At 39.0% G+C, this 14238-nt stretch overlaps 1 protein-coding gene across 4 annotated transcripts in view; it reads left to right on the top strand.

Moving 5' to 3' along the window:
* Positions 1 to 14238, top strand: part of igsf9bb (immunoglobulin superfamily, member 9Bb) — a 129733-nt gene that overhangs the window by 24663 nt on the left and 90832 nt on the right. For all 4 annotated transcript variants that reach the window (XR_013078228.1, XM_076750139.1, XM_076750140.1 and 1 more), the window contains exon 2: positions 8219 to 8410. Coding sequence is in view for 3 of the 4 variants with exons in the window: in XM_076750139.1 (XP_076606254.1) it covers positions 8219 to 8410 (192 nt within the window). In the remaining variant the exon portion in view is untranslated. The remainder of the gene's footprint in view (positions 1 to 8218; positions 8411 to 14238) is intronic.

Here is a 14238-nt window from a genome sequence, read left to right as displayed (position 1 = left end):
ATTTGTCAGATACTTCAGTTTATGACTAAATTGGCTGTACTTTTTGAGCAGTGCTAATGATCAAAGTTATCATGCTAACATGCTACACTAAGATAGAACATGTTAAACTTTATTCCGGCTAAACATCAGTGTGTTAGCATTGTCTCTGTGAGCATGTTAGCGTTTGACTGCAAGTACTGCTTAAGTGCAGGCTCAGAGAGCTGCTGGCATTCAGGCCTAGGATCTTAAACTTTATTTGTCCAAGGGACAGGATTTAGAGATATATTTAGGTCCAATAACCTATTATTGTTAATTCTTGTTTACTTTCTCACAAATTAATGTTATTGTTTCGAGTCAATGTCAGTGTGAAGAGACTCCTAAAAACATGAAAATGAAAAAACCATAATGATAACTAGATTTAAGTAGAAAATGCTCTCAAACCTCCGTCAAGGATGAAATTAGTGCTAAATACAAAAGCCACAGTTAAAATACTAATGAATGAGTCCTTATCTAAAAAAAAAAAAAAAAGAAGGAAAAAAAAGAAAAAAAACCCACTCCTCTTCAGGATCCCTGGAAGCAAACACAAATACTCAGTTTAAGACTCAATAGAATAGCTGGTCAAAGAAGCCCAGTGATACTCTGACATTTCTGAAGTTACCTCCCGTATCCGGCCAGTGCGCTGCCATTGGCTCCAGGGAATGGCCAGCCTGGCAGCTGAGCAGTTTGATGCTGATGTCACTGCAACACCTATCTGAGTAGCAATTCTGTGAACGTGTCCATCATCTTGGACTGCTAGGTACGATGCTGGACTGTCACTACCTGATCTGAGCATAGATATTGCAACCTACATACCTGCCCTGTCAACAAATACAAATAAAACATTTTGTAAGTTACTTAGAATCTAAATAGTTGACCATGATAGCAGCTAGACACTCTTATATGATATGAATTACTTACACGCTGGAAAATAATTCATTTCTACGAAGAACTGGCTTATTTTCCTTGGTTAATACTTGTGGAGACCCTCCATTACATTGTACATCCACTTGGCTTAGTGGGCTGACTGGCAACATTATTCATGTCTCCATTATTTTCAGGGAGCTGTTGTTTTATTAGCACCATCGCAGAGTTCAACTTTGGAATAAGATATAGGAAGACAAGGACAGGTGCAGGAGTAATAGGCTGTGTAATAATGCAATAACCTTGCTATGGTCATCAATTATTTGTGTTGTATTGTTTAAAAATGTCATTTATTTTTCATTTTTGTTGGCACTTAGCAGAGTGGGCCAGTTGTCACTGTGAGACAGAGCCAGCATTGAGCCAGGGGACCAGCTGAGACAGCAATGAGGGACGCTTGAGTATATTCAGTGTTTTAAGTGCCAGCACAGAGTCTCAGCTGAAATATTATGTTGGAGTGTGTCTTGTGTGTGGTAATGTGTCATACTTGTGTTGTTTATTTATTGCATCTCACTAAATTTTCATGCACGGTCTTGTTTGTCACTTTGAATAAATATAGAATGTTGTTTTCTGTGAGGCCTCAATGTGAAAATAGGCCTGTTTGTACTGTCACATAGGATTATACTTTCACACGTCCTCTGTTATACTGTCATATGGCAGAAGAAGAACAGTTTAGCTTTGACGTCCTAGGACTTGGAAACAAATATTGCTCGTAAATAACACAGACCTATAAATTGCACTGTGTACTGGAGTGTATGAAGTAGACTACACCATTAACACACCAAAATCATATTAAATATTCTCTCTTTTCTTTGCAATGTAAGAAACAATGGCAAGAACATTTATTTTAAATGTCTATAAGGTGAAGATTTTATGTTACATAACTGCAACTCAAGTGACTGGGAGTGAATGTTTCTGTAATATTTTACTGAAATTGGCTTGCTTTAAAATAAAGCTTTTTGTGCAAGTTCAAAAAGGAAGCCAGTTACCATTCTAATTTCGTCCTCATTGTCTCCCTCTCTCAGTTGTGATCTATTGATCTTCTTGGCTAAGTTTAGAACTTTTTTGTCAACCGATGATCATCCTAGCTGAAGGAAAATAGCCCCACCTGTTACATGTCATTGCTGTGTCAGTGCAGCGTATGCCTCTCCACTCCCCCTCTGCTCCGCTGCCAACCAGGGATGTGACAGTATCACATTTTGCACTTACATTATTGCATCAAACGCTTCTGAAACACTGCTACTAGAGTTAAAATGCACTGTGCAAAAGCATTAATATAAAATGCACTTAAAAACACCATTAATATGAACAAGTTGGGTGCTTAAACTTCAGGACAGTTGGCCTGGAAAGACTTTAAATGCAATGTCTGTTGCTGCATGCGTAGATGCTTAAAATCATTTTTAAATAACAGAACCTCTGAAAAACGTACACAGAACCTGACAGTGATGGACTGTGGCCAGCTATACTAGGATCTTACAAACGACCAGCACTGCTATGCCTCTGCACACTGTCTCCACATTAGACAAATGTGTTCTTGGTCTCACTCTCCTCTCCTGGCCGGGTGATGTGAGCACTGTCTCCCAAAGCTCAAATAAAGCTTTTGCCACATTCAGAGGTAAACACGATCTGTGAGAACATAATGTACACAATCTTGCACAAACAACTTATTTCAATCACATAATAGCAGGGGATAGAACGAATTCATTTCAATTTTCTTTTGACAATTTTGTGGAAATTCAGATATAGTTTGCTTCACTTTTGAACTAACCTATAAAATGACAGCATTTTATAAATTGATTTCAGTGCTGGGGTCAACAGTAAAGTTCATTCAGGTTACTGAACAAACATTTGTATTTTATTGGCTTGTGGTGTCTCCCTTGATGTAGCTAATATTGGAGCTGAATATATTTTGATATTTTTGCGATAGTGGCTTCTGTAGCTCTACCTTAAACAAGTGTGACAGTACCCTGGTAACCATCACAAATTCCCAGAAAACATGAACTCCTCTTCCACCTTGCTGACACTCTTGGTACTGTGTGTGTGTGTGTGTGTGTGTGTGTGTGTGTGTGTGTGTGTGTGTGTGTGTGTGTGTGTGTGAGTGAGTGAGCGTGAGAGTGCACCTCAGTGGTTATACCTTGCCCTCCACTGGGTCTTTGATTGTAAATGAGCTAAATCCTCATGGGTGGGGAAGAGGATGAACAAATCAGCTCTGCTTCACCTCTCTGTGTCTTCTTACTCCTTCTCATGAGTTATAAACAGTGAAGTCATACCTTCCAACAGACCTGTTTTTGTGCTATCAGCCATGATGTCACCAGCAGCCAATCAACACGTAGTGCTGCTTGAGTTGGTGTGTGTGCGTGTATGCGTGTGTGTCAGTGAGGGGATGGGGGTGGTGTGGCAGGGGGTTCACCAGTGGGAAAAGCACACTTGCTTAGTTATTATCTGGCTCTGCCAGCAAGCACGAGAGCATACATGCACATCAAATCATGAATCTACAGGCTTCCTCTGATACGCAGCCTCTCAGTGATGTAATATGCTACATAGGGGGGCTATATACTGAATGCTGTGTGGCACTTACAGGCCTTTGACGGTAATGATGTAATCTGAGCTATTCCATATTGTGCATTGTATTTTACAAGGCGATTGCAGTGCTCTGTTGAAATGGTGAATGTGTGCTCTGCCTCTCAGCCCTGAGTTTGGGGAAACACAGCTTCTCTGGTATTTGTTGATTTCCATTTCACTGTGAATCTTTTGAGTGTATTTATTCCATTAGTCTGACATTCATGCCTAATTATAAGATAAACATCTTCTGTTTAGTGCAAAATCTAGACAATTAGTTGCTTTTCCATCTGACCTCAGTTCAAGGTGACTGTGGAGGCTTTTCATGCTTTTCTACTGGAGCCTTAATATGCATTTGAAAGCTCAAGCTGTCAAGTCAAGACAGATAACACAAGGAGCACATTTTGGTAATTGCAAAATGGAGAAACATCAATTGATGGGATTGAAGCGCAGCAGAATGTCATACTTTGAGTGTTTGTGCTTTTAGCAAGCTGTTTTCTCCTGACCTTGTTCTTGCTGTTACACACAGCACCTCTGCTGAAGGGAAAATGTAGATAACCCAAGCATTACCGCCTCATTGTCCTGTACTGCTTTCAGTGATTCTTCTGTTCATCTTTCTGCTACGGTTTGTCCAAGCACCTCTAGACCATGTGTTATTGCATCTCCTGTTATTTCCCAACTGAAAAAGAAAAAATAATAATAATAAATTGAAACCATTTATGTATGTCAGATTATTACATTCATACAGTACATGGTTTAATTCTACATTTTCTGTTTTTTCTGAAACATTTCATTGAATACATGTGGTTATTTATTTCTGTTAACTGTCACATTATGGACACATTTAAGTTTTTCTCATTGTGGTAATTCTATATACTGTATATTGAAAGCATTTTTTGGTAGGAACCTTTCTTTATTTAGCCAGATACCACACTATTCATATGATTGTACACAAAGTGTAGGTCTAACTCATGCTTCAGTTCAAAGGAAAAATGTGTACATGAGGTTAAGGAGGTGTGATGTCCCCTCTTTGTGTTGCAGTAAGAAGAGACTGATAAGTGAATGTCTTTTGGGTTAGTTTTGGTATTCCTTCATTATTTACAGTTAGCCATTTTAGCTGTTTTCACTAGTCAGTACTGAACCATCATTCTGTGATAACCTAAACTCCAGCAAGTGACAGTGATCGCTTTCAGATGAACAAAGTTTGATTAGCTCTCTTGTCTTTAATTGCTTATATTGCATTTTTAATACTAATTTTATTTATATTTAATAAGTCATTGATGCTTGTAGCAGTGCAAATGAATCAGACAGACACATTGGTTGGAAAGAAGCTCCACTACAGCGTCAGTATTCCATGCTGTACATTTATTTCATTTATGTGTTTAGGACTTTGAGCAGGGGGCTTGCAGTGGAGATGGCTTTGCTAAATGTGTGTTACTGAAAAGAAGATGTTGGAGACTTTTTTTCAACTGTAGTCATGTTGCCTTCACCCTCAACAATCTCCACTGGTTTTGGAAAACACAAGCAGCTCAATCTGACTAGTCACAATTCCTGCAGTGCCCACATGGTACCTCCATGTGTTGCCACTGACTCACATTTGCTTGCTACAGAATATAACACCAAGACTAGTGATTTGTCCCTAGGGCTGGGCGATAAAACGATAACGATATGTCTCACGATAGACACGTAATCAATATCAATAAAAAATGTGTTTGATAAAACATTCGATAATTTTTTTTCTTCGTCGGAAGAAACAAGTCGCGAAGCAAGGTTGGTTGCATGAACAAAGGCACTCGCTCTCTGGTAACCTAGCAATGTAGGGAGTAATCACTGATAACTGGGAGTGACACGCTAACAGCCAATCATGTAACAGTATAAGTTCGGTTGCGCCATCGCGTTGTCTCGTGTTTGATTCTTCGCGAGGACTGAGATGAGAAATAGAGAGTGAGTGCTGCAGTGAGCAAAGAAATTGTCGATAAAACAGGGAAAGTCAGCTCGCTAGTATGGCAGTTTTTTGGATTTTGTAAGTCGGACCGTAGTGAGACCAATGTGGTCTGTAAAGTATGCAAGACCATCATCCCCACCAAGACCGGTTAATACCACAAACTTGTTTTATCACCTTAGCCGCACTCACCCTTCGGAGCGCAGCCGTATTCGCCAGCGTCCAACAACATCCGTACCGCAGCACCACCGCACAAGCAGCAGACCGCCATGCAGAGTTACTCTGCTTCAGTGCCTTCTGACAAATCATCTAAAAGGCACAAAGACACAACGGAGACATTGACATATCATATAGATAAGGACATACTCCCACTGAGCACGGTGGAGAAGACAGCTTATAAAAACCTCTTACACGTGCTTGACCTCAATGTTATACCTGGCCGAAAGTACTTTTCTAAGACTGCCATTTATTTTCTGTGTTACAGATGTAAAGTGGACCTCAGTTTATTTTAATTTCTCCTATGTTTATAAAACATTGCACATATTTTAAAACACTTTATTCACCAGAAGCTTAATCAGCTTGTGAACGTCCTGGCACTAAACCTGCAGAAAAAAAGTTCTCAGGTTTCTCTATGTTTACATTTTTACACTTTGCACTATTTTGTTAGACTTTATTAAGCATTTGTTACGTATTCTTTATTTTTGCACCTTAATGTTAAGATATAATTGTTGAGTGTTCATTGTGATTTTAGACTTTTATTGACATTTATTATTTGAGTGTTTTCCATGGTTGTGTTGACATTTCCTTTCCTTTCTGCCTTGATAGCTGAGTTGATTATAATCAGAGGAAGGTTAAATTTAAAATAAAAATGTTTAAATTTAATTTATTTGTCTCCTGGTCCTTATTTTAAATACATCATAAAAATATCAATAATTATCGATATCGACCGATATAAAACACTTATATTGTGATACAGTTTTCAGCCATATCGCCCAGCCCCATTTGTCTCCTCCATTTATTTGCAGATGTAATGGTCACGTTGGTTTGCCTTACATGGTTTGCTTTCACTAATGAGAGGTAATACAGGCAGTAGGCCGTCATCTGTGTGCAGAAGAACCTGCCTGCCTGGCTCCCTTACAGGCCACAGAGGAACAAGAACTGAGTACATCTGATTAGCCGTATCGACTGGTAAAATGCTACCACACCGGGTTTCCGCTCATAAAGCTAAGCTACATAGTAATTAGCCTGGGATCGATGTGGCTGTTCAGCAGCCTGTCCGCAGACACACAGTTTCACTGGTATTGCTCGATCCCTGAGCTAGTGAATTCTTTTTTTAACGGTTAAAGGTCCAAGTATGATTGAACATCAGGTGCATTACTGTCACATTACCTCATTCATGTTTTTGTCTGCCCACATTCTGTCAGACGAAATAGGTGAAAAAAATTCTGTTGAGATAAATCACATTCATGTGCAAGTGTCGTTAATCTCACTTTTCCCAACCCATTGGCCTTGGCTCAGCATTGGATTTGTCACAGCAGTCTTTGTTCTTCTGAGTGATAGAACTTTGCACACATTTGTATGATCACGCACAAACACTACCATGGTGAAACTCTATTCCATTTCCAATCTGGACCATCTCTAATGTGAGCTGTGTCATTTCTGTCAAACTAGTGGAATCATCTTACCAAACACCAAGGTTGTTTACTTCAAATTGACTGATGCTAAAATGTCCCTTAGGATTAGAGAAGCAAGCTTGTCAAAGAAAGGTGAAGAATGGAGTGTCAACACTGGCTCAAGAATAACACAAGGCCGAACTTGAAAAGGTGTTTTTTTCCCCTGCCTCAAATACTGCTGTCAAGTGCCCTTAAAGGAATCGTTCAACATTTACTAAACTCAAAATACTCTTACTTGCTTTTTTTGCAGAGAGGTAGATGAGAATATACCACTCTCATACCTGTCCAGTAAAAGAATTTCCCAAATTGGGATCAATAAAGTACAAGTCTAAGTCTAAATGTGATGGTGCTGTCATCAGCTGGTTAGCTTTGCACAGTGACAGGGGAAAAAGCAGCCCTGGCTCTGTCCTAAAGTCACAAAATTTGCCTACCAGCTCCTCTAAAACATTAATTCATCATTAATTCACACAATTAAATTCTGTTTGTTTGTGTCGAACCAACACTTTGCTGTTTTATGGGGAGTTATGTGTGCCGGATTATCGCTTGGCTAGGACCAATTACAACCTGGAGTCTCTACTGGTTGCCTGGCAAATGGTCAGAGTCAAGAAATAGTCACATAACCGTCAAACAGGGAATTATTGGCTAGCCCAGTCCTTAAGCTAAGATAGGACACTCTAACCATCTAAGATAGAAAGCTGGTGTAGGTCTTGTATTCGCCACCCAGAAGTAGAATTTGTTATTCTCACACCCTCAAAAATAATAGCATTTAGCCATTACTGTTCTCTGTTGACATAACTTAGTTTGCATGAAAAATAAAAGAAATAGGAAAATCACGCGTGTCTGCCTATATGTCCCTTGATTCCTTCTGCTTGTCCTGTGGTTACAGGATTATTGCACAGGCAGTAGAGTCAGCATTAATTATGTGAAGATTAAAATTAAAATGGAATTGTGTGAAATGCTGAAAAGCCACTGACACTTTTAAATATGGAAATGAAAAATTGAAGCATTGTTTTTTGTTACATTGTGACCTGTAGCTTCTGCTTTGAGCCACAAGCTGTAGACCAGCTTTGATTGCGACCTGGCTAAACTGTGAACGCTGTTCCCCCAGGTGCCCACGGAGTGCGAGAGGAGCCCCAGTTTGTGACGGCACGTGCAGGAGAGAACGTCATCCTGGGATGCGACGTGTCCCACCCCCTGAACGGCCAGCCCTATGTGGTGGAGTGGTTCAAGTATGGAATGCCCATCCCCTTTTTCATCAACTTTCGCTTCTACCCTCCTCATGTGGACCCGGAATACGCTGGTAAGATGGTGAAAACCGACATGTTCACGCTTAAAAAGTGACTCAATATGTCTGCCCTTTCTGGTTGAAAATTTCATGCCTGTTGAATCTCTGACCACAGCTAGCATCACTTATGGATGCGGTTGGATACATGCAGAAGTACGCTCTGCTTCACCTGCAGTAACACTAAACAGTGATGTCACAGTGTACTTACACACCCAGGAGTACACATCTACATTATATTGAATTCAGGGGCAGTTACATTAATTTGTCCAATGAAATGTGATTTTGCGTGACACGCCAACTCTGCCCATCATATAAAAATGCTCTTGACCATTAGCTAGTGGGTAGCTAGCAGAGCAATATCTTAGTAGGAGGTGCTTTGTTGACTTTTACAAAGAACGTGTGTGGTCGAGGTGTAATTTATCCATTTCGCCCTCATCCTCCTGATCTAACAACATGGGCAAGGAAGTACGAGTGAAAACCAACAGTCCGCATTCTACAGTTCCTGACCTCTGTGTCTCTGAAATTGTTGAAACTATTACAGTAATAAGTTGAAGGGCACTTCGCGAGTGCAGCCCTCCACCAAGGCCCAAAATCCACTCGTCTATGATAGGCAACTCTGCAAACATAACCACTATATGTATGTTTGGAAATATTTCCAAAACTATTAGAATGTCACATTTGGATGTGAGTAAGAGTATAAGTAGTGGCATGATATGTGTGTATTTACTTTTCCATAGCCACACCTTCATTTGAGAAAAAAGCATTGTTGCAATGTCACAGTTGAACTGATTCTCCAATGAAGACACTGTCCCTGAATGCTCCATTTGATACTCATTTGCAAATTAAATGTTAACTGATGGTTTTCTCAAGTGTTCCCAAACCCATGTAGTAATCTTCTTCATACAATCATGTGTTCACAAAGTGGTGAACTTCACTTATTGGTACCTATGAATGTGGATTGTTATATGGAGTCACAATCCACCTTCATCCGACTATGTTTTGTCACTGCTGATTTTACAACCATCCACTGAATTTGAAGATGTATGGCATTTATTCCAACACGACCAAATGTCTCAGCATTCATTAATGAAAGTGAAAAATAATTTGTGTACTGTACCTGCAGCTGTGATTTGGATCCACTCTAAAATTGAATGGGTTCTTCCTTGGCCCATGCCGCACCCTTCCATTAAGTTAGATGAGAGTCAGCCAGTAGTTTTTGTGTAATGCTTCTGACAGACAGACAAACAAACCGAGCCAAAAACATAACCTCCTTCACAGAGCTAATAATAAAATTTTCCTTATTGGTGTTTATCCAAATGACATGTATTTTATTCATGATTCTTGTCTTAGTGAAACCAGTGAATATATATTTACCAGAGGATCAAACCAAGATCTGTCTGTTTGGTAAAAGGGTTTAAACAAAGATATTAAACCATCAAATAAACCATCACCTTGTTGACAGTGCTTCCTTTGATCAGTGGTGTGCTCACTAGTGTAGACTGTAATAAATATGTTTACTAACTAATGTAGACAGCTTTAATGAGATGACATTTCCTTTGGAGGCAGCAGCTCTTTCCACCTCAGATTATTTATGTATTGTGCTCAAGGTGAAATTTGCCCGGGCAGTGAGTGGGATTTTTCCCTTGCCTACTTCTGATTTCCTTCCCTCTGATCATTAAATTTCAGAAATAATCCCCCTATTTGGTATGTGTTTGATTTAAAGAGCTTTTATCATACATTCATTCATGTCATAACAAATTAAGTCATCCACACACATTTTGGATGGAGGTCAATTGGTAGTGGATTTTTAAAGGCTGACATAATAATGATAATTTGTAGCAGAAAAAAGGAGATCAACAAAGTCAACACTAAAAGAAAGGAACTGAATAACTGTTGAAGGAATGGCCATGAAAGCAGCTTCAGTCTACTGCATTAATAATGCCATATCATAAACAAAAACCTTATTATGCTCATAATTTACAAGTAGAGCTGTATTATATAAAGTACTTTCATTTAAATAGAAATGATCTCAGGTACAGAGTGACATACATGTCTTACACATTGACTTCATGTATGGAGCATGCAAAACAGTGATGTCCGTCCTCGTGTGGTTGGTGGAGGCTGTGCAGCCATCAGGATAGATTGATACCAGTAGTTTATAAAATTGCATCTGCCAAACTGATTAATTAGTCACCCTCTAGTTTATAATAATCTAAATAGTTACACTACATTTCCCTCTTGAGTGTTGTGGAGTAATAACAGTAGGCAAGGTTCTCCAACAGCATCAGAACAGCTGTCACTATGCACGACCGCTATGCTGTGGCTATTTATAGTGCCATGTCACTAATTAATCGCATATGCGTGTAAACTATCATTATTATACATCAGACAGATGATGGACAGTTAATCTATGGTGCTCGTATTGAAACAGACTTTATAAAGTGCTTAACAATTCAGGATTAAATGTCAATATCATGAACAGGGAAGCAATGGTGCCAGTATAAATTAAGAGAAATTCATCACTCATCAATCAACCAAATTAAAGTTAAGAACTGTGCCTCATGACATTTTACAAAAAGCTGTGTAGACTGAAAAATAATAACACAATCAGTGAAACTGGCAAACAGCCTAAACAATGTTTGATATGTCCACCTCATCATTTCACCTGTAGCTGTCTCTTGAAAACTGTCTGCATGCATTGTATGCATGGTTTTTGTGTGTAGACATTGTTTATTCTTCTGGCCACTGCCCTTTGCAGGATTTCCTTAAGATTTGGGACACTTACATTTGTAGTTAATCTGTGTAAAATGTTCATAAGATCAAGGTTTAAAGCCAGGGTTAAAGGGGCAGTGATTGTTTTTCAGTAGATTTAAGATCACAGTATTACTGTTATTCCTTGAGGGGAGTGGTTTATCATGTGTATGTGGATACGGTGTCACACATTTATTCTTATTAGAAACATTACGCCATTACTGTGGCAGACACTATTCTCCAATCTGAAAGGCAGCTGACTGATTGACTTCTGTCTACAACAGTTACAGGAAAAGGTACCTTTTGCCTTTTTACCTTCAGCAGGCAGCAGGAAGGAACGTTTGTGGCAAAAATATAGTGTTTGTGCAATCTTTCTGCATCCCTCACACTTTGTCTTCAAGGATTAGGTTTGATTAGATTTAGATGTATTTGTCCTTTTGCTAGGAATATTGTTTCCACCTTTGGTACAGCCTCAAGAATACCCAAATACATCAAACTTGACAGATACATATACGCCCACTAACTGAGCTCAAATACCTGACAGGAAAGCCTGCTAAGTTACAGAACCTATGGTTAGATTCCTGACTAGAGCAGAGAGTTGAAGGATATGAATGAAAGAAAAAAAAAATAAATTAAAAAAAAAAAAAAAAAATAAAAAAATATATATATATATATATATATATATATATATAAAAAAAAAATTATACCCAATATCAATAAACATAAAATAATACTTTGTTTATCTTATTGCCTTTCAGTCTCTTTTACCTCTATCTAGGCTCTAATATCATAGGTGCATGGCATCTTTAACATATAATAAACTAATATACTGTAGGCCCACACTCACACACACTCTCTCTGCAACAAACCAAAAACTAAACGACAGGTCTGAGTCGTGGCTTGGGAGCATGGAGGCCTAAAAACTGTAATGGCCGCTTCACTTGTTCCCACAGGCAATCAAAATAAAATGGCATGTGCAAGTTTATCAGTATTCACTAATCCAGGGATAGTCAGTGGGGCAAGTGAGTGGAAACGGGGTAATGGGTGGCAGGCAGAGCATAGAAGAAAACCAGCAGCGACAGTCTGTGGTTGCACACCAGCAGGAGGGAAACTGTACTCCATAGTGGTCCATAGAAAATTTCCAGGTCCTCTCTTACAGTCACAAAGCTCCGTCTCCTCATGTGAATCAGCAACAAGTCCAAACGGTTGGATAACTGGTCGTCAGCCCTTAAGTTTCTCTCTCTTACAACATCTGATGTTCATTCGATGATGGTAGTTTGCGTCTGTATTCCTCCAAAACCTGAAACCTACTCATCTTATGACTAAGCCCCACCCCTTTACCTAGGCACGCACCTGAATTGGCTGTTTGCTTTCCAATTAAAATAAAGAGAAACAAAGACTGACATTATGCTGCAACCCAAGTTAGACTGTCACAGTGACTACACATGCTGGCCTGACATATCAAACAAACTATACTCATTTACATGTTCTCCAACCTTTTGACCTTTTAACTGCAAAAATTATGACTCTTACATTTTTTTTTAGACATTTATCCATATTTATACATTTTTAACTTCATTTTGCTTTTTTAAAAAAACAATTTAATATCCTGATGTCTCAATCAATTTTAGCCAGGGCCTTGGTCTCAAAGAAGCCACTGTCTATATTTTTCATAGAGAGGAAGAGGGGCAAAACATCTGTGAGAGAAAAGGCAGACAAAATATTAAACATTTCCATGAGAAAGTTTAGTGAGGAAGAGATGAACATAAAGTGATATCCAGGCAGGAAGAAAGCAATAGAAACTGAAGATGAAACTGGAAATGGGGGACAGAGAAAAAAATAAAGAAATGGCAGGAAGTGGTCCCAGATTACATTATTGAATGTCACCTATCGTCATGGAAGATCTCTAAGCTGGTCCAGAAGAATGGTGACATTTTAAAATGACTGGCCCCAGCAGACATTTCCTGAAGCTAATAAATCTGCTTTGCCCTTCTGTCAAAGTTATTCAGACTAGTTTGAGCTCAGATTTAAATGGAGCTTGCTTAGTTGAAAACTGATCTTCTAATAAAACAAATAAAATGAAATAGAAATTGTTCAGTGGGGTTCATACTTACGCCAGAGAATTAAGAATGTGTGGTGTACAGTGCATTCAGAAAGTTTTCACCCCCCTTCACTTTCCCCACATTTTGTTATGTTAAAACCTTTTTCCAAAATGGATTATATTCCTTTTTTTTGTCTCATCAATCTACACACAATACCCCATAATGACAAAGTGAAAAGGTTTTTTTTTTTTTTTTTTTTAGAAATTTTTACAAATTTATTAAAACTAAAAAAATGAAATATTGCATGTACGTAGGTATTCACACCCTTTGCTATGACACTCAAAATTGAGCTAAGGTGCATCCTGTTTCCACTGATCATCCTTGAGATGTTTCTACAACTTGATTGTAAACTGTTTACTATAACTGTAGTAAATTCAATTGATTGGACATGATTTGGAAAGGCACACACCTTTCTATACCAGGTCCCACTGTTGACAGTGCATGTCAGAGCCGAAACCAAGCCATGAAGTCAAAGGAATTGTCTGTAAACCTCCAAGACAGGATTGTATCGAGGCACAGATCTGGGGAAGGGTACAAAAATTTTGGCAGCACGGAAGGTCCCTAAGAGCACAGTCCCAGCAAAACTGAGCAATAGGGGGGAAGGGCCTTGGTCAGGAAGGTGACCAAGAACCCGATGGTCACTCTGACAGAGCTCCAGCATTCCTCTGTGGAGATGGGAGAACCTATTAAGACTAGTAGTCTAGAGTTTTGGATTGGACCCAAAAAAGGCTGAAACAAACAGCACTTGAACAAAGGGAGCCGTTGACAAACAAACGGTTTATTACAATCCATTAAAACTACAAATACAACCAAAACAATCCCGAAATATAAAACAAACACAAATTCAGCCCTAAACTAAACTATCAACTACACCGTGGCGAGTGGGTAGGAAAACAGACAAACTCTAAGGATAAAGTAACTAAGGTAGGAACCACTAAGGGAACGATGCAAGAAAACCAAAAGCTACAAACGCTAAGAAGCAAACAAAAA

This window comes from Chaetodon auriga, chromosome 15 (assembly GCF_051107435.1).
Source record: "Chaetodon auriga isolate fChaAug3 chromosome 15, fChaAug3.hap1, whole genome shotgun sequence".
Classification (NCBI taxonomy): Eukaryota; Metazoa; Chordata; class Actinopteri; order Chaetodontiformes; family Chaetodontidae; genus Chaetodon; species Chaetodon auriga.
Note: the sequence above shows the minus strand (reverse complement) of the source record. Positions and strands in the feature narration are given on the sequence as shown.